This window comes from Dasypus novemcinctus, chromosome 8, assembly GCF_030445035.2.
Source record: "Dasypus novemcinctus isolate mDasNov1 chromosome 8, mDasNov1.1.hap2, whole genome shotgun sequence".
NCBI classification, from domain to species: Eukaryota; Metazoa; Chordata; class Mammalia; order Cingulata; family Dasypodidae; genus Dasypus; species Dasypus novemcinctus.
In genome coordinates, this window is record NC_080680.1 from 123,936,086 (window position 1) to 123,957,263 (window position 21,178).

General features: G+C 46.7%; 1 protein-coding gene across 1 annotated transcript; it reads left to right on the plus strand.

The window, feature by feature from the left end:
- The first annotated feature begins 217 nt into the window (after positions 1–217).
- HEMGN (hemogen) lies at positions 218–19,466 on the plus strand. Its single transcript, XM_058302629.1, has 6 exons — positions 218–276; positions 6,706–6,783; positions 8,149–8,482; positions 11,024–11,117; positions 15,841–17,054; positions 19,307–19,466. Exons 3-6 carry the CDS (start codon positions 8,404–8,406, stop codon positions 19,411–19,413), a joined length of 1,494 nt encoding a protein of 497 aa, XP_058158612.1. The 5' UTR covers positions 218–276; positions 6,706–6,783; positions 8,149–8,403; the 3' UTR covers positions 19,414–19,466.
- The last annotated feature ends 1,712 nt before the right edge of the window (positions 19,467–21,178 follow it).

Here is a 21,178-nt window from a genome sequence, read left to right on the forward strand (position 1 = left end):
TGGCCAAGAGTTTGTAACCTGAGTTCTTTCAGCCGTAGTTTTCTTATCAGTGAAGTGGGGACAACAGTAGTGGAGAAACCAAACAAGATGGAACCCTGAAAAATGTCACGCCCATGTGATGTATTTGTAGTGTGGCCAGCTTTTCATCATAATCACTGCCCATGGCAGCAGCGCCATCATCGCATCGTCACCAAAGGCTTTGCGATGGAGGCGCTCACTATTTGCCTGGGCTGCCGCAAGGGAAGAGCACTGAACAGCCAGAAGGTGCAAAGAAAGGTACGTGGGTGTTGGAAGGAATCTTGGATGAAAAGGGAGGCAGGTGCTCAGGTTGACTGGAACGTAGGGTATTTTCAGGAAAGTTAATGGGAGAGAAAGTTGGGAAACTGGCCTCAACTGCCAGGCTGAAAAATTTAAGTCTTTATTCTGTAGGCAATACTGAGACTTCACAGCCATCTCAGCAGGGTAGTGACTGGTCTAGAGACTGCTGTGGGAAGAACGTTCCGGCTGTTTGTGCAGGATGGACTGGGATAGAGGGTGAGGGGAGATGGAAGCTTTGCCAGCACTTCCAATGGGAAGTTGCGGTCCCTCTCTGGAATGGTGGTATGGGAAAGGAAAAGAAGCAATGAGCTTGTGGGATGTTGGGAGGAAGGAAGTGATAGAATTCAATGACCTACTGGACACGAGAAACAGAGTGAGGAGAAGGAGTCAAAGGCAGTTCTGAAGGTTTGAACTGGATGGAGGAGCGCGTGCTCCTACTCCAACAGAAACAAAGAGCATGGAAGAGTGGCTGGAGGGGCAAGAGGGATTTGGGGTATCCAGATGATGCGTGATCTCCAACAGCCTCTTGACAATGTGAGCTTAGAACTCAGAAGAGAGACCGAGGCTTGAGACAGATGCTTGTCTAGAGGGCACCTGCATAGAAGTACTAGCTAAAGATAGACAGTCGGACCAATGATCTCAGAAGGGGGAGGGGATAGGGAGAAGAGCAAGGATCAGGGAGTTTTCCTGGGACAATGCCTCCCACATCTAGGGGAGTGAAGAAAAGCCTATGAAGAAGGAGGGGGGACAGGGGAGAACCATCACGGAAACAGAGAGGAGCGAGTTGCAAGGACAACAGAAGTGGTCAGAGGACTGATATGCTGCAGAGAGGTCAAAGAGAAAGAACGGAGAAGGGATCCCTAGGAAACCACTGACTGATGACAGCATAGCCCGTAGAGGAAAGAGCCACACTGCAGATGCGAAGGAATTGAGAAATGTGTGGAAAAGGGAGCTACCGAGGCGCTGTTAGCTCTGGACCACAGGATGGTGGGTCAAGGGGGGCGGGGCACAAGTACTCTTTCCACAGATGAATCAGATAAATGACACTCACCGTGCTTATCCAGAGATGCTTATTTGTCCATACTTTCAGAAACAGAAGGCAGTATTGGCTGGAGGCAGCCAGGGGAGGGACCTTGAAACAAACTGGGTCGACAAGCTGTCCACAGCCATTCCAGACTCCTGGCCATGTTATCTGCACCTGAACATGGCATCTGTTTCAGCAGACGTGGGACTCATTTATCATGCATCTGCAGGCGGGGAGAGAGGGAGACGAGAAACTCTCTTCCCCGCGTAGGAAAACAAAGCTTGATCCACTCTTTGAAAAAGAATTCAAAAGCTCTGTAAAAGTATTTCAGCAAGAAAGGCCAGCTAAGAACAAGTGTGCAATATTGTCCCTTCCTTGACTTGTCCCCCCAAATGCACTCTAGGAAAATGTCCAGGTGCATCACTAGAACGCTCTAATTATCTTCTTGACATTGTCCAAGTTTATGGCCCTTACTCCTGCACAGTGCTTTTTCCTTTCTTCAAAAGCTCTCACCATTGCTTTCATTCTTCTAGAACTGCCATGAAGAATTTATGCTATACAAGGGAAGAAATTGACAGTCAGAAAGAATTAAGTGATGTCCCCCAAACTACTCAGCCAGGAAATCTTAGAGCTCTGAATCCACACTCCTTGCCTTTCTAATGTTTTCAAATATCACCCACTTGATCTTCAGGTCACACTCCAGGGGCGGTGAGACAGGACGCCCATCTTGGGTTTGGGCCCCTTAAATTGTTCCCGTGTAGCCTAAAGCCACATTTGCTTTAGGGCCCTTTTATCAGCCCTTGTTTTTGACTAAATGGGATCCAGTACGCAGGCAGGCATTCGTAGCCACGCGCTTCCTTCCCTCCCGCATCTGCTCAGTTGGGCCTCTCAAGCTCATGGACAAGGCCTCGTGCTCAAGCTTGCTCTGCGTGCGTCAGGGGCAGGAACGCAATCCTGACACCCAGTTTGGTCTGGAGGGAAAAGGGCCAGACTTGGAGGTTGAGGGGCCTGGTTTCAGGCTTGAACCACCCGTTTATCCTTTTTTTTTTTTTTTTAAAGATTTATTGTATTTATTTCTCTCCCCTTCCCCTGTTGTCCGCTCTCTGTGTCCATTCACTGTGTGCTCTTCTGTGTCTGCTTGCATTCTCGTCAGCGGCACCAGGAATCTGTGTCTTTTTGTTGTATCTTTTGTTGTTGTTGTTGTTGTATCATCTTGCTGCGCCAGCTCTCCATGTGTGTGGTGCCTCTCCTGGGCAGGCTGCGCTTTTTCATGCTGGGTGACTCTCCTTGCGGGGCGCACTCCTTGTGCATGGGGCTCCCCTATGCAAGGGACACGCCTGCATGGCACGGCACTCCTTGCGCGCATCAGCATGCGTGTGGGCCAGCTCACCACACGGGTCAGGAGGCCCTGGGTTTGAACCCTGGACCTCCCATGTGGTAGACCCACAGCCTATCAGTTGAGCCAAATCTGCTTCCCTACCTGTTTATCTTTGACCGTAGCAAAATCACTCAGTTCGCCAGTTTCTTGATGTGAAAGTGAGAATAATCATAGCTGCTTCCTAAGCCCGCTGCAAGGATCCAGTGCAATACCTGTGAAAGTAGGCCCTGTGCTGGCATGACTGCTTGGCTGTAGTTGTCTTGAAACTCTTCAAATATCTGAACGAGGGTCCCTGTGCTTTCACTTTGCCCTGGGCCTGGCAAATTCCATAGCCAGTCCTGCCGATGTACCCTTGGCCAGCTGACTTAGCCTCTCTGGGGTCCACGGTCTGTACTTCATCAAATTGAATGGAATTGTTAGGAAATAAATTGTTGGCACAATTCTCAAGCCTTCCTCTACTTGACCGTTTGGCAAAATCTTTGACCCAGCTGGTCACCCCCTCTTTGGCTGGCTGCTGCTCTGCTGTTCCCCCATCTCCCCGTCTAGTCACATGGCCAATCTCCTCCTCTGAGCCCCCGGCTGACTCCCCCAGTCGTCCTTGTCCCTTGACAGTGGCTCCATCCTTCCATTCGCCCAGACCGAAGCCTGTGTCGTTTGACTGCTTTCTTTCACCCCATACCCTATTTGCCAGGTAATCTGGAATCCGACCACTTACTGCCCTCAGCCTTCACAGTCCAAGCCGGAATCATCTCTCAGCTGTGTGGTAACTTCCTTCTAAATGGTCTCCTGCTTCCACCTCTCGTCTGTCCCCAGTGGTCTATTCTCCACACGGTAGCCAGAGCGATCCTTTAAAAGGAGAAGTCGGGAAGCAGACTTGGCCCAGTGGTTAGGACGTCCGTCTACCATATGGGAGGTCCGCGGTTCAAACCCCGGGCCTCCTTGACCCGTGTGCAGCTGGCCCACGTGCAGTGCGGGTGTGCGCAAGGAGTTCCCTGCCACGCAGGGGTGTCCCCCGCGTAGGGGAGCCCCACACACAAGGAGTGTGCCCGTAAGGAGAGCCTCCCAGTGCCAAAGAAAGTTCAGCCTGCCCAGGAATGGCGCCGCCCACACGGAGAGCTGACAAAACAAGATGATGCAACAAAAAGAAACAGATTCCCGTGCTGCTGACGACAACAGAAGCGGACAAAGAAGAACACGCAGCAAATAGACACAGAGAACAGACAACTGGGAGGGGGCAGGGGAGAGAAATAAAATAAATAAATCTTTAAAAAAATAATAAAAAAATAAAAGGAGAAGTCACATTGCATCACGCTTCTGTTGGACACCGTCCTACCGTGATTCTCCAATCTGGCTCAGGGTAGGAATCCCTACGAGGGCTGACAAGCTACTTACCTGACCTACCCGCCTGCTAGAGCCCCTCAGCTGGAAGGGACCCGCACGGCTGACCCCTCACCTCCCTCCTTCCTGTTCAGCTGTCTCCTCATCAGTCACCCTTCCCCGACCATCTTAAATACCAATCTCTGCCAACCTTCCCTTCACGCCCTCATCCCCTCGCCCCCTGCTCTCCAAAGCACTTTTCGCCATTGGGTGCTTGCAGACTTTATTTGCTTATTGTTTCTCTCTTCCTAATAGAAGGGCAGCTCCCTGAGGGCAGGAACCTGTATTTTAAATGCCCAATGCTTAGGGCATCCACCTACCACATGGGAGGTCCGCGGTTCAAACCCCGGGCCTCCTTGACCCGTGTGGAGCTGGCCCATGCTCAGTGCTGATGTGCACAAGGAGTGCCCTGCCACGCAGGGGTGTCCCCCACATAGGTGAGCCCCACGCATAAGGAGTGCGCCCCATAAGGAGAGCCACCCAGCGCGAAAGAAAGTGCAGCCTGCCCAGGAATGGTGCTGCCCACACAGAGAGCCGACACAACAAGATGACGCAACAAAAAGAAACACAGATTCCTGGTGCCGCTGATAAGGATAGAAGCGGTCACAGAAGAACACACAGCGAATGGACACAGAAAGCAGACAACTGGGGGGGGAGGGGAGAGAAAAAAAAAAAGCCATGTCTCCAGCACCTAGGAGAGGGCTAGGCATGCAGGAACGAATGACAGGGAAAACAGCCTGGAGCAGATGAAGTCGTTCTTACTATGCGGTCATAGCTGCTTTAACCCTCCGAGTAGAAGAAGCTGGCGGCACCTAGAGAGAGAGGGCACAGATGGGGGCTGCTGACAGCCAAACCTCCCGCAGGTCCTACCTGGGGAGAGGAGGAGGAGCAGAATAATCTGAGTTCTGGCCCAGGGGGAGGTGGATTCACTTATATGTGCCAACAGCTGGAGAGCAAGGCAGACTTGGCTAAAAACGTCCACCTTTTAGCAGGGTTCTTAACCAGGGTCCACAAGCTTGAGTTGAAATTCCAAAAGCATTATTCTTGGGGGGTATATGGGAACCTCTTATATATATTTGGGGGGGGTTTGTTTTAAATTTTATTTTATTTTATTTCTCTCCCCTTCTCCCCCACCCCAGGTGTCTGTTCTCTGTGTCTATTTACTGCGTCTTCTTTGTCCGCTTCTGTTGTTGTCAGCGGCACGGGAATCTGTGTTTCTTTTTGTTGCGTCATCTCGCTGCGTCAGCTCTCCGTGTGTGTGGCGCCATTCCTGGGCAGGCTGCGCTTTTTTCACGCTGGGTGGCTCTCCTTACGGGGTACACTCCTTGCGCGTGGGGCTCCCCTACACGGGGACACCCCTGCATGGCACGGCATTCCTTGCGCGCATCAGCACTGCACATGGGCCAGCTCCACATGGGTCAAGGAGGCCCGGGGTTTGAACCGCGGACCTCCCATGTAGTAGACGGACGCCCTGACCACTGGGCCAAGTCCGCTGCCTGATCTACCTTTTCATAACACACAGCACAGTGTGGCCTTAGGAAGGGGTCTGTGGTTTTCTCCTGACTGGCAAAGGGGTCTGTGGAACAAAAAAAGCTAAGAGCCCCTGCTTTAAAGTCTAACATTTTGCATTCTGGTAGTAACTCTTTCTACAGAGAGAAGGATCTAGCAGACCACGGCTGTACATTGTACGTCTGGAGACTTCTGTCCCTGGCAAGTTCCCGCTCTGGCCTGCTTATCACACCAGAGACACCTTGCCGGACTCCCCATCTTGGCTGCTCCAAAGCGCCTCGGCTGGCCCCGCCGCCCAGTATCGCCCACTCATCCCTGGGGAGGCCCCACCTTCCTGGGGTCCCTCCACACTCTGCTTCTCCACCCAGGGGGCGAGGGGCGGGTGGGAAATGACTCGGTTGTAGCCAGGTGTAAAGAACTAGTTATTTCCTTGCAATAAAGACGTCTCCTCCCCGAGCATACAGTGCACAGAGCTCGGGGCCCACGCTGGCGCCTCTGTGGCCGGGCAGGGGGCTCAGGACACCGGAGCGGGCCTTCCGGAATGTTGGCTGAGTCGCGGAGCGGGATGTGTGAGCTCTGCGGAAGGAGAAGGCCCTTTGGCCCTCTCTACTGTGCCTCAAGGAGTGCTACAAGGTTATTTTATTAGCTCTCATAATGTAAGAAACAACCAAGGGGTGAGAATGCAAACATCGCAAGTAAAGGAACCAGGGTTTTGAAATGCCAGTTGAAATGGTAAAACACTAGTATTTCATCACTTTCAAAAGGACTCTTAATTAGTATTTGGTTTCTTTAAACCCTTTATCTGAAAATGCCCAATAACCAAGAAAAATGACAAAGCCAGTCTTCCGTTCCCTACAGCACTCCTTTGAAGAGGGTCTCCCCGAGGTTATCTGGATTTGAGACACAGAGATTTACTAACGAGGAAGACTGGGGAACTGAGAAACTTAAAGCTAACACATTAGGATCTGGTAACTAAAAAACAAGTTATATTTAGGTGGCGGGCACTTGGGTGTTTATTATGTCATTCTCAGTACTTTTCAGAGTCTTTGAAAACCTTGTTTCTCTCCTATATTCACACCACACACCTTTTCACATGCAGGCGAGATCACAAAAAGGATGAGGCGTCTTGTCATCGGCAAGAGGTGCTGCCGGCAACAAGAAAGAGAATATTGAGCAGGTAAATAGGTAAATCCTTCCTCTCCCTGGTGCCAGTTTTCTCTTTATGTAAGACGGGGTGGGCCTAGATGGCGCCTGGGCCTTCCTGTTTGGGAGCCTTAGGGGTCTGTGGAAGGAGGGGCGCCTATTCCGGTCAGGTCTTATTAGAAAGGAGCCCTTTCATATTTTCTCTGAATTTCTTTAGTGCAATTGTATGATTTGGTTTACCAAAATCTGGTTTCTAAGGAACTTTTCAGAACTGATGCATGTAACATTAAGAACCATTACTATACTTCTATTATTAATGCAAGCAGCTAACATTTGTTAAACAAATCCCTTATGCCGCGCCCTGGAGATGCCATACACCAGGCACCTACGCAATGCCTTATTTGGATAATCTGATGTAATCTCAGTAACGCAGTGTGGTAGACACAATGGCCCCCCAGGTAGATGGGTAAACTGGCTCTGACGCACAACACTGGGAATTGAACTCCTGTCACTCCAGTCTTGGCCTCCAGAGCACATTGTCAGCCCTGTGTCCCCCAGACGGGCTGCCAGGTCAAGAGGTGCTCAGTGCTCCCCCCGTAGTTCAGATATGGTCCTCTGGGCGACTTGCCTTCAAAAAATGGGGAGCCTTGCTGAAGATGGGGCGCTTTAACCTTAATTTCTTAGCCATAACACGGTGATATTTTCACTAAGCAATGGCTTTTGACCATCCTTGGGATGAGCAACAGTGGATTTCACCAGTTATCTTAGGTCAGTTGTGCATGATGGCAAGAGCAGGACGGGGCTCAAACACGCTTTGGATTTCTAGTTTGGTTCTTCTCTTTACGTCTCACTTATTATCTAAGTTTAAAGCACAAACAGCAAGACTTGGATTAAGATGAAAAATGCCACATGCAGGAAAGCAATAAAAGATCAATTTCACATCTGCATAGCACATCTCATTATTTTTACATCCATTGTTTTCACTTTCCCAAAAATGGAAACGGGCAAGACAGGATTATTTATCCACTTAGCATGTGTGGAAAGAGAGCCACAGAAAGGGGTGCCTTGCTGGTTAGGGACCTGGTGCTCTTTGCGCAGCGTGCCCCACCCGCGTAAACCAGGACCGTCAGATGCGAGCACTTCACGGCAGACAGAAGTCACTGACCTCCTCAGCGAAGGCCGCGCCGTACCAGGCTGGGGCCAGACGAGCTCCCCGTAGAAAGAACTTCTGGAGCAGGGGTTCTGAACCTTTTTTGTTCCACAGACCCCTTTGCCAGTCAGGTGAAAACCACAGGCCCCTTCCTGAGCGCACACTATACCGTGTATGACTTAAGAAATAGCTTGCATCCGCACCAACACGTCCCCACAAGAATAATGCTTTTCTGAATTTCCATTCGAGCTCGCGGACCCCTTGTTAAGAACCCCTGCTTTAGAGGATGAGGACCCACGCCAGCCGCCTTCCCTGGACTCACACCTGTGCGGTGTGATAACGGAGGATTCGCCTGCAGCTGTGGTCCAACCAGATAAAGCATTTAGGCGGGAAGTCCAGCGACCAGTGAACTCGGATGTGCGTGTGTTTGTGTTAGTTGCTTTTGGTATTTTCGAAGAGCTGCCTGTGGAAGTCAGACCAAAGGGCAGGAGGTATTACAGCAAGATGGATTTAGGGAAGGACCAAGCTCACGCGCAGCTCCGTCAGCTACCTGGCCCTCATCAGGAAGGGACCTACGCTCCAGGTAATGAAAGAGACCGTAAGAGGTGGGGGCTATCGGGAAGAATTGGGACTATGGGTATTTTCTTCTTTACGGATCTGGCAAAAATAAGAGGCATAACTGATTATGTTCATATAACCCTACATGGGAAAAACTGGGGCTGGATAGCTTCCTGAGGTGCCTTTCAGCTGTAAGTTTCTGATAAGCCAGAGTCACCCAAGGTAATAAGAAATAATTAATAGGAGATATATTAAAATGAAAGATAATGAAAATTCTCAGTATTGAATGGTTGTGGTAAAACATATACACTGATACATTCCTACGATAGCATATATTATTAGTAGTAGTGTTTTTAAAGGAGGTACCAGGGACTGAACCTGGGACCTCGTACATGAGAAACAAGTGCTCAGTCACTGAGCTACACTGGTAGCACAAATTTGGTATGACTTTTGGAAAGAGATCTGGTAGCAAGTAGGAGGAAATTTAATGGTGCTTATTCTTTTGACTTGCTAATCCTAATCCTTGGATCTGTTGGAAAGCAGTATTTCTCAAAATGTTTTACAAAACCCTATGCCTTGAGATGCCCTTACGCAGGGTGTGACTTTTTGTGTGTGTGCCAGGGATCCTTTTGGCAGTCTGATGAAGCCTATACACCCTTTCTTAGAATGAAGATTTTATTTTATTTTATTTTTTACTGGTATTTACTTTTTTAAAAATTTCTTTTCTTTTTTAAAAATATTTTTTAAATTTATTTTTTTAATGTTACATTAAAAAAATATGAGGTCCCCATATAGCCCCCCACCCCCCAGAATGAAGATTTTAAATAAACACAATGGAATACATGTAGACAAAGGATACAAATTACATTAAAATACAGCTATCAAAATAGAAAATATGTGATATAGTAACATACATGCTTGTTTGTAGATGCATTAACTAACAAGACTAGCAATAGGTTTAATAGCCACAGTAATGATGAGTGTAAAAGATATTCTGAAGTGCCTATAAAAACTGGCCTGATATAAAAAAAAAATCTGTGATTTCTTTTTTTTTAAAAAAGATTTATTTATTTATTTAATTCCCCCCCCTCCCCTGGTTGTCTGTTTTCTGTGTCTATTTGCTGCGTCTCGATTCTTTGTCCGCTTCTGTTGTCTGTCAGCGGCACGGGAAGTGTGGGCGGCGCCATTCCTGGGCAGGCTGCTCTTTCTTTTCACGCTGGGCGGCTCTCCTCACGGGCGCACTCCTTGCGCGTGGGGCTCCCCTACGCGGGGGACACCCTTGCTTGGCACGGCACTCCTTGCGCGCATCAGCACTGCGCATGGCCAGCTCCACACGGGTCGAGGAGGCCCGGGGTTTGAACCGCAGACCTCCCATATGGTAGACGGACGCCCTAACCACTGGGCCAAAGTCCGTTTCCCATATGATTTCTTTTGGTGACAAGGTTATAGGTACTACTAAAACGACCATGGTTTATTGCCTACAGTCATAATAGAGGAAACGGTCATTTTAATTAGAGGAGGGTAAAAGCAAAGGTGTAATTTTCACCTACTCAAGTTCACATTAAGGACCCCTGTTGGAGCTGGGTGCCCTCTCCTCTTCGTGTGTGTGGGGGGGGGGGGGTCACAGTGCAGATATACAAAGGCTCCAGGAAGTTCTACACCAACGGTCCATTAACTTTCCTCCAGCTCAGATGGCAACAGAACCCTTTTGTATATTACCTTTAACATCCCAAAGAACCTGAAGATCATACTAAGGAAATAATCCTATATGTGTGAATATTCTTATTATGTTTGATCTACAATAGCAAAAATTAACTGGCCACACCCTAAATGCGCAATACAAATGGAAGGATCAGGTAAATGATAGTACATCAAACTTTTCCTGCATACAGTCATCAAAATCATAATTATGTGGATGGGTGGCTGGCTGGATGGCTGGATGGAATGATACAGCAAAGGTGGTGGATCTGGGTATCTGGGGTGGGTATGTTGGAGTTATTTGTGGGGGTTTTGTATTATTTTTGCAACTGTTCCATAAATTTGAAATTATTTTTAAAAAAAGGCGTAAAGAGAAAATATATAATTATGAAGACTGTTTACGGAAAAGATTTTTGTTATTATGTTAGGTTAAATAAGATATAACATTTTAGTACGCTATCGTACAACTTTTAAAGTGGTGCAACGTAGGGACTGGGTGGAAATGAATAGAATGAAAGGTTATATTGTTAAGGTTGATAGAACATAGATCTTTTTTTTTTTACCAATTTTATACATTATGTAAATATTATTTTGCAGAAGTTAATCTATTGATAGCACATATATGTACAAATACTCTGAACAGATCTGACTTTTTCACTCAGTAAATGTTTACTGAATAAAGAGGTGGTCCCAGGCACCTTCTGGAAGTAAAAGGATATATAAGGAAGAGTCCTTTTCTCCATAAAGCTAGAGGAGGAAAATCTTAGACACCCAGCCTAGAGACCTTAGATCATTTCTTTTGGACTCTTTTATTGATAAATGCCACAATTAACCACTTTCTCCTATAACTTTTGTTTTGATCCCACAGAAGTCATTGGAACTCGGTGTTTGCGGAACCGAGAGCAGCTCAGAAAAAGAAAAGCTGAAGCACAAGAGAAACAGACTTCCCAGTGGCTCTTCAGGTATGGTATCACTGCAAGGTCAGGACGGAGGACTCACACGCTCCCAGCACACACACATAGTGTGTTAAGGAGTGCCAAGCACTTTCTCACACTATGTTTTAGGCTATCTTCCCCCAAATCTGGTAGACCAGGCACCATTATCCCTATTTTACAAAAAAACCATGAGGCTAAGTCGTGGATGGGTTTAATCTCTTGCCTCCAGCCGCAAGTTAGTGAGGTGATGAGATAAGAACTGCCTCCCTGGTCTCTTGGTTGGAGCAGCAGGAAGCCTCCTTATGGTATGGGAGAGAGGGCTGGGCTGGAAGCGTTTTGTTGCTGGGGTTGGGAGACACCACAAGGAAGCCTCCCAGATGGTGCTCCAAGCTTTCCATTGGTAAAGTCCTCGCTGGTTGAAGGGGACTAGCTCTCCGTGGGCAAGCCCAAACACTGCCTGTGAAGGAGGGACGGAAGGATGGGGGAGTGCCCGAGTCTCTAATCAAAATCACCTGCGTGTCACCAGGGTGGGAGCACAGCAGTGTGATGATGGATGAGGCAGCTCTTTGCCTCCGCTGGGAAGGGCGCTGGGGAAACAAGAGGAGATGCTTGCTTGGAGCCAGGAAAGGGGAGCCCAGGGAACCCACGTTCTCCCCTGGGGCCACGTAAGCCAGGACTTCTCACCCTCGGAGCCACTGACCTCTGGGCAGGAGCTTCGTGGTGTGGGGCTGTCCCGTGTGACGAAGGGTGTCTAGCAGCACGCTTGGCCCCTACTCTCTGGATGCCAGTAGCTCCCCCCGCCCCCAAAAGTCGTGCAACCCCAAATGCCCCCAGACATTGTCAAATGTTCTCTAGGGACAAAATCACCCCCATTTGAGAACCCCTGGTCCAGTCAAGCTTTGTAAGAAAGGGCTTTTCCCCCCTATGAACTGAGTCCCATCTGGTCTGCCACGACATGTTTCTACAACACCGAGGAGCTCGCCTGTGCTTGGAGAATAGAAGGATGTCAGCAGAGTGTGCACGTTTGTGTTGGCGTGGAGTTTTTCCTAGCCAGGAGGAGCCAAGATAGCAGGAGGAGAGCCAAACCCTTGAGCAGGAGAGGAAAAAGCCTTCTGCCAGCCTGGCACAGCTCTCCACGTGTGGCAAGTCGCACGTCCTCCGTGCGTGACTTCTTGCACATTTGTTTGGCACGCTTATTTGCACTCGCCACCTGCAAGCTGCATTTCCGCTGTTGCTTTTGTGCATTTTCACCAGCCCCTGAGGCAGCCTCTGGCCATACAAAGCTGCTTGTCCAAGTTACCCACCCCCCACCCCGCAGGGGACATTGTTTCTGCTGATGTTCTGAAGTTGCTGAGGTCTTGACTCACTTGTCCCAGCTCCCTTTTCCCACCCCGTAATCATTGTTATTTCAGTGCTTGATTTCACAGGAAGCGTCTTCTTTTCCCGGAGCGCCTCTAGGGTGCTAGCGCAGGCACTCCTGCTCCTCGCGGCTGAGCAGGTGGCTCTGGTGAAGTGCACAGCAGCTCCCCAGTCTGTGCCCATGGGCCACTGTGGGGTCCTTACTCGGTTTCCCTGGTACCTGCCTGCAGAGAAAGAGTGTCACTTCTTGGGGTGTGACTTGATGTTTCTCTCTGTTAATTTTTAAAATCTGACTTTGGGTTTCTAGATCAGTCTCTAGGAGCCCCTGAGAAATGGAGCTTGCTGGGCTGAGGGGACGAGGCTGAGGAATTTTCTGAGGCTAATGACACCTTGCCGAGCCGTGGGGCAGCAGCTGGCCTTGCTCGGGTGGCATCTCTGCCCTTTGGCGGGCTGTGCCCTCCCTTCTCACTACCACCCCATGCACACGGCATCTGCCTAGCAGTCCCCGAGAGAAGCAGAGGCTGTGATGGTTAGGGGCCTGACCCGAAGACCACAGAGACTGGCTTTGAAGCCCAGCTCCCCCACTTCTCAGGTGTTTGACCTTGGGCAAGTCACTGGACTTCTCGGCCTCAGTTTTGCCACCTGCAAAATGGAGGCAACAGCCTCGACCACATAGGCCGATGTGAAGATAAGACTAGAAAACAGAATGCGTGAAGTACTCAGAGCAGTGACTGGCCCGTAGGGAGCAGGACACCCTCTTCCAGTATTAATACCAGAGCTCTCATTTCTATTGGGATAATTCATTCATGGAAGCGATTGCAAGTAATTCTTGCAACCCCCTCGTGAGGCTGGGCAGATGTTATTTCCCCTGCTTTACAGATGAGGAAACCAAGGCGTAGAATGATTTAGTGACACACAGCTGACTGGTGGCAGAAGAGAGTCTAAAGTCACGGCTACGTGGGTATTTTTGGATCTCTTGAAAAAAAGTACCAGGGAAGACATGGCACATTCTATTACTCATTAGGTCACGCCTATGGAGAGCTACATAACAAATTCTAAGGATTTAATATCTAGGAAAAAGTAAGTATTTACTGAAGAATTCAGGTAGACCATCTTTTTTTTTTTAACCCAACAATAAGAAATGTATTTCATTTATTTATTCATTTATCTATTTATTTATTTTAAAATTTCTCTCCTCCTCCCATTGACTGCTGTGTCCATTCGCTGTGTGTTCTTCTGTGTCCACTTGGATTCTTGTCAGCGGCACCAGGAATCAGTGTCTCTTTTTGTTGTGTCATCTTGCTGCGTCAGCTCTCCGTGTGTGTGGCACCACTCCTGGGCAGTCTGTGCTTTTTTCATGCAGGGCAGCTCTCCTTACAGGGTGCATTCCTTGTGCGTGGGGCTCCCTTACACGGGGGACACCCCTGTGTGGCACGGCACTCCTTGTGTGCATCAGCACTGTGCGTGGGCCAGCTGCACACGGGTCAAGGAGGCCCAGGGTTTGAACCTTGGATCTCCCATGTGGTAGGCAGATGCTCTGTGAGTTGAGCCAAATCCACTTCCCAATAAGAACTTTATGATTCATCTTGTCACTCTAGTAGTTTGGTGTTAGTGTTCAAAATGCTGAAGGGCCATAATGATCTTCAGATTCTCTTTTCTTCTATATGTCTTTTAAAAAAAAAACGATTTATTTATTTATCTCCCCCCACCCCCTCATTGTTTGCACTTATTGTGTCTGTTCCTCCTCTTAGTGTCTTTATGAGGCAGCAGGAAGCGAATCTGAGACCTCCGACATCGGAGGGAAGTGCCTAATTGCTTAAGCCAACTCCATTCCCTGCTTGTTGAGTCTCTCATTATGTTTTTCTTCTTGTGTCTCTTGTTGTGTCAGCTTGTTGCATCATCTCTGCACCTGCCAATCATGCCAGCTCACCATCCTGCTCATCCTCTTTGAGATGCACTGGGAACCTCTGCTCCCTGCTTTGTTGTGTCTCTCATTATGTTTTTCTTCTTGTGTCTCTTGTTCCATCATCTTGTTGTGTCAGTTTGCCACGCCTGCCTGTTGTGCCAGCTCGCTGTCTTCTTTAGGAGGCACCAAGAACTGAACCTCAGACCTCCCATATGGTAGGCAGGAGCCCAATTGCTTGCACCACATCTGCTTCCCCTGTATGGCTTTTAATATTTGTTTTTGACTTTCATGTTTGTTTATTTACCTTTTTTATATCCCCACATACTTTTCTGACCTCAAACTCTCTTTGGTGAGGTCATCTTTCTAAAACTTTTTATTATGAAAAATTTCAAACATATACCAATGTAGAACAGGGACGGATATATATTTTTTAAATGTGCAAATAACTATGAGCACTGTTAAAAAATAAAAACACTGATGTTTATCTCCAAAGCAAGTCTGGCTTACTAAAAGAAATAAGGTTCCTCCAGAAATAGCCCAGTGTGAGGAAGCCTGCGTGCCTTGCCTTCAGCCTGACCGCGGAGCAAATCCCACGGGCGCGCTACGCCAGGAGGGCACGGCGGCTGTGTGGTCTGTTGGGAAAGGCTTCGTGGAGCAGGGAGCAAGGAACGGAATTTCAGCAGGGTCAGAAAAGGATTAACTGTTTATAGTACCTCCCCCCGCCAGCTCATCTGCATTAGCCATCTGTATCTGGTGACTTTGGCACTGCCTAACGCTTTGTCATTGGCTGCAATTTCCATGCCTATCCTTGCACCTTCTAGATCCCTACTCCAGCTGTCAGTGAGGAGTAGGCATAACGTGCCCACTCGTGCCTTTCCACCAGGGTTCTGCACCTCGAGAAATGTGTCTGCGGCTTTTGACCCACACATCACGGGACGTGAATGGTGGCTTCTTTACAGAAGGTGGCCCGATAGGCACGCTGGACGTGTCATCTGCATGCTGCACCATCGGGGAGTTGGGGCTGGGTGTGTCTGCCGTTTTGCAGGTCTAGAAACTCACTTGTGTCAGTTTACCCAGGGGTAAGGAGGTGATAAGGCCCTCACACAGACTAAGCCGAGAGGCTGGTGTAGAAACCAGAGGGCCAAGCTATTACTTTAAAACAGGAGTTATGCATTTTCCACAACCAAAATTTAAGTACATGCCATCACACGCGCCCTCGAGCACACATGAGGGCGCATGCACACACAGGAGGTTCCTAGTGAGCAGTGTCAGAGCCAAAGAGCCCCCGAGGCACACTTCCTCTCTTGACAACTGAGAACACCTAGCACTGCTCCTTCCTTTTATAAATGAGCTGGAGGCCCGAAGTGATGAAGTGGCTTGTTCAAGGTCATGCCCATGGCAGTGAGAGATGTGGACCTGTTATTACCAAGCATTTGTTTGAATTCTGTTGCCCCGTTCCTGACACTAACTCTGATCTTTCCACAGAGATCAGATAAAACACAAACGGCAGAAGACAGGAAAAGGAAATGAAGGAGGCAGAAAGAGAAAATTTACAGAACTGAAGATGGCACCTCAGCCACAAATAGAAAAGGAAATGCTGGAGAAAGCTCAGGCCCCTACAGAGCAAGAAACCGAGTCACCAAGGAGCGTGACCCAAGCCCTGTCTTTGGAAACCTCCGAAGAGAAGGCTGTGGCTGTGGAACACTCTCCAGAAATACGTCAAGACAGCATCATGCTTCGTGAGCATTCTTCTGAGTACCAAGACACAGCTGTACTTCAAGACCGCCCTGCCAACCCGTGCCAAGGAATGGCTGAACCTGATCTTTCTCCTGGATTGTGCCAAGATACAGCTGTACTTCAAGACCGCCCTGCCAAACTGTGCCAAGGAACAGCTGAGCTGGAAGACCTCTCTCCTAGATTGTGCCAAGATACAGCTGTACTTCAAGACCGCCCTGCCAAACTGTGCCAAGGAACAGCTGAGCTGGAAGACCTCTCTCCTAGATTGTGCCAAGGAACAGCTGGACTTCAAGACCGCCCTGCCAACACAGGCCAGGGAATGGCCGAACCTGAAGGCGTCTCTCCCAGAATGTGCCGAGATACAGCTGTGCTTCAAGACCATCCTTCCAAAACACGCCAAGAACTGGCTGGGCCTGAAGACCTCTCTCCTAAAATATGCCAAGAAATAGTTGTACCCCAAGCCCTGCCCTCCAAAATATCTGAAGCCATAGCTGAAGTAGCAGGATGCTCTTCTGAAGCATCCCCCAAACGAGATGTGCCTGAAAGCTCCACTCCTGAAACATACCGAAACCCAGCTGAACCAGAGGAATACAATTCTGATTCAGATCAAGGAACAGCTCAGACTGAAAGCTCCTTTTCTAAAACACAAGAACTAGCTATGCCTACAGATCTTTCTGCAAAAACCTACCAAGAAACAGTTGAACTTGAACACTTTCCTCAAAGAACATATAAAGAAAGTACATTATATGTGCCTAAAGCTCCCTCTCATGAAGCAATCCAAGAAGCAGCCGGGCCTGAAGAATATTCTCCTGGAATAGACCAAGAGGCAGGCGGGCCCGGAGACCTCTCCACTAAGGCCTATCAGAATGGTGTGCCTAAAGAATGCTTTCCAGGCGGGCCCCAAGGCCAGGGTCCTGAAGCACTCCAGGAAGATGCTAAGGCTATTGATACTTCTCCTCCAGGTAGGGGCTGTTTTTTGGGACCACATAATGATTTCCCTCATTTATAATTACGTCAACACAGGCACATCCCCTCCAAGTGGTGATTTCCAATCTACTCTGACAATCCCAGGTCATTCCTAGTTATCTCAAGGGGAACCATGAATGCCATTAGCTAGTTTCAAGTAAAACGTGTTTTTATTCAGCCAATGACTGCACAGTAGGTACTTGGGCATACTATCCATTTTGAGAAGCTTTAGCCAGGAGAAAGCAATGAACCCTATATAGGGTGAATGATGCACAAAACCTTTGGAAGGTCAAGTAGGTCTAGATGGGCAAGAAAGCTTGATGAACAAGGTTTTTCTGGAAAACTGAATTTTCCTGGTAAACTAAAGACAAGTGGATTCATAGTACAAGGCATCATGGGAGACACAAAGGTAAAATATGATCCTGTTGCCAGGGAACTTGCGTTCTTGTAGGATTTCTCAGGTTTACCCCAAACCCTTTTCTGTTTCAAACTTGCTGACCAAATGCTTTCTCCTCTTTAGTAAGCACAGCCTTTTGAAAATACGGTGACCTTTCTTTGATGTGGTAGATCTTCACTTGCCTCAGGAGCACAATTGAGAATGTGGATTGTCTTTGCACAATCGTGTAGATGGTACAAGAAATGGGCTGCATCTATTTGACCAGAGTTAGCACAGGGGATTGTTTTCTCAAGCAATCCCTGGGAGAGCTTTCTTTCTTTCTTTGCTCTTTCTCCTAACAGATGAGTACAACAAGAACATGGGTTAGTTGGATCTCAGGTAATACATGTTTTGAGGGAATACTTTAAAAACTAAGTTACAATGCAAAGCAGACAGGTGGTGCACCAGTTGCAGTTTGCATCAACATAGCACCCCTTATTCTAAGGGTTTAAATCCAGCATGGTCAACATAGGCCATTGATCAGTACTTACTGGCTTTTTTTGTTATGTCTCACCAAATAAAAGGAAATATCTTTTGGCTGATTATAAAAGTAAGAAATGGTCATAGTATTAAATTAAAGTAATGTGTCAGTGGATAAAGTAGAGAACAAAAGATTCCTTGAGTACCACCTCCTGTTTCAGCCTCTAGTGTTAAGGCTTGTCTGGGCTGCTTTGTTTTAACAATGAGATAGAACGATACATTCCATTCTGAAAATGGCTCTTTTTCATTTGCAATATATATTGTGGGCATCTTAATGAGCTCTTTTGTAACGACTGCATAGTACTGTATTATATGTTTATACAGTAATTGATTCAACCAATCCCTGTAAGAGTGCTTTAGGTTACTGCCGAGTTTTACTATTCTAACAATGTTCAGTGAACATTAATGAAAGTAACATTTATTTAGCTAACATTTATTTGGCACTTCCCATGTGCTTGACACTGTATTAAATATTTTTTGTGGATTATAATTCAATGCTAACCCTATTGGATAGGTTCTATTATCCCATTTTATAGATAAGGAAATGGAGGCATTGAAGGGTTAAATTTGATTATTTCCTTTGGCTAAAGCCTTAAAGTTGGACTCCTGGGTCAAAGGGGATATCCTTATTTAATGTTTGGAGTCATTCAGTGACTAGCTCTAGAAATGTTATCCTGGTTTGCACAAACCAACAGTTTATATAAGTGCCATTTCCCCACCCCCTTGGCAACACTGCACATTATTTCATTTGAATACTCTTTGCCTATCTGCTATGTTAAAAAAAAAACAAAACCAACAAACAATTGTTCTAATTTCCACTTTAAAAAATTATTAGTGCTCCTAGGCATCTTTTCATGACTACTGGAAATTTGGATTATTTCTTTTGTGAATTATCTGTTTGAATGCCCATCCCATTTTTATTTTGTGATCTTTGTCTTTTTTGGTTGATTAAAAAATCACTTTAAATAGTAGTTATTACACTTTAACCTATATGTATGTTATAAATATTTCTGCCAGTTGCTGCCTATGTTTTAACTTTGTCCATAGTGGGTTTTGCCATAGAGAATTTTAATTTTTATATATTCAAACTTGACAGTTTTTTCCTTTGTGGTTTCTGGTCTCTGTCATGCTTTGAAAGGCCTTGATAATACTAAGATTATTAAAAGATTTATCTTATAGAACATTTATGGTATTTAAATAATTAAATCTTTAATCCCCCTGAAATATATGTTTGTGTATGGTGTAAGGCACAGATTGTTTTCTTCAAAAGAATGGTTTAATGCCCCAATACCATTTATTGAATCTTTTTTCTTAATTTATTTGATTTTACAGAAATGAGAGAAAAACCCAAACCAGAAGAACCAGAAATCCCGGCAATTCTGAACGTTTCTCAGGAGGCTCACCCAGAACACGATGTCTATAGCTATGTTTTATTTTAACAGCGCACAATCTTAATAGTTATAGGCCAATGGAATATAATCTTAATATTTTATATGTGTGATTTTCTCAAAATATTGTAGAAATATTTTCACGTGGTCTCTCTCCACTTCTAGACCACATCTAAAAGAGAACTAATACAGCTTTTTAGGTTCTGTCACGTAGACAGTATTGTGCTAGGGTGTGTGCGTATGGGGGGGCAGGGTGAGGTGGGATATGGGGGGAGTGGGAAGAGGCAAAGAAGGGAAGAGGAAGGGCTTAAGAACTTATTTTTTCCCCTTACAAACAAACATTTCTTGGATTAATCCTAAACAGTAGGTAAATGATTAATTCTGAACACTTAACATTTTTTGAAAGTGTATAATTTTCTTGTAAACTTTGTTCCATTGGCATTGCAATTTTCTTCAGGCTTTAATCATCAGCTATTTTAGTTAATTTTAGTAGCTCTTCTCATTGTTCTGGGGTTCCTTCAAAGATATCTTGGAGTAATGGGTCTAGCGTACTTTTGTATATGAATTTGGGTGTTTATATTCTCTTTGTGCAAAATGGATCTTAAAAGTAATTATTGTATGTTTAACTGCATGGTTGGGGTCAGAAGACCAATAAAACGTAGGCCTGTGTGCCAAGAGCTATCTAGTCTCCTGGGGGATAAAAGAGAAAACAATGATTAACAAAATACTAAATGCTAGTGCCACTTGAATAGTAGAAAGATGGAGGGAAAACTCACTTTTTGTTGGAGTGATGTAACTGGAGCCTCGGAAGACGGGGAGGAGTTCTATAGGTGAGGAAGAGCAGCCTTGCTGTGTGTGACATGGAGAAAGGCAAGGTCCTGGCAAGTTCAGGAGCACTGCACGCCAATTATCCTGTTAGCGTTAGGCCAAGCGGAATGCACGCAACAAACCTGCTATTACTAGACAGGTTGTAGGGAATTTTGCATCCCTAACTAAGCAGTACATGACTCACTCATTAGGTAATGGGGCACTTAGACTTTTTTTTTTTTTTAAGGAGGTACCAGGGATTGAACCCAGGCCCTTGTATATGCAAAGCAGGAACTCAACCACTGAGCTGCATCCCCTCCACCTAAGTTAGACTTTTCAATAATGGAGAGACAGATTTTAGTATTTTAGAATCATTTATCTGGTGATGATGACCAGGATGAACTGGAGACTGGGGACAGGAATAGGAACTGTTTTTGGTGAGAAGATGTCTGAAAATCCCGTCTTGTAATTTTTTGGGGGGCGAGAGTTGCTTTCATTTTTCCTTTTGTTAGTACAGAGGATTCAAAGTAAAGGGACTTGTAAGAAAAGGTTCTTGTGGCAAGGGCACAACTGCTTGCTCTCCACCCAGGCACTGTGCTAGGTACCAGGCCACAGCCAGGAACGAGAGGGACCCTTGTGTGTTCTTGACCCTGCTTTGGAAGCACTGGGGGAAGATTTCCCAACTATGATGCTCAGACCCTCTCCCCCTGCACCCCCCATCCCCCACCCCTGGGCATTTCAATTCAACTGTCTAGAGTGAGTTTCAGGAAGAGGTTTGTTTTTACCGTGTTTTGCTTTAAACACGCTTTTTTGGAGGAAATAATTTTGGAATTATTGAAGTTACACAGCTAGTACAGAGCGTTCCTTGAGACCTTTCACCCCATTCATCCTAATGTAACATCTCATCTAACCATGGGCCATTTGCCAAAACCAAGATATTAAGATCATTACATGAACTAAAGTACTGACTTCATTTAGCTTTCAGTTGCTTTTTCACAAGTGTCCTTTT

Coding starts and splice junctions, on each gene's coding strand:
- HEMGN (XM_058302629.1), top strand. CDS start 8,404: ATGGATTTAGGGAAGGACCAAGCTCACGCGCAGCTCCGTCAGCTACCT. Junction 8,483..11,023: donor GGAAGGGACCTACGCTCCAG/GTAATGAAAGAG, acceptor TTGATCCCACAG/AAGTCATTGGAACTCGGTGT. Junction 17,055..19,306: donor TATTGATACTTCTCCTCCAG/GTAGGGGCTGTT, acceptor TTGATTTTACAG/AAATGAGAGAAAAACCCAAA.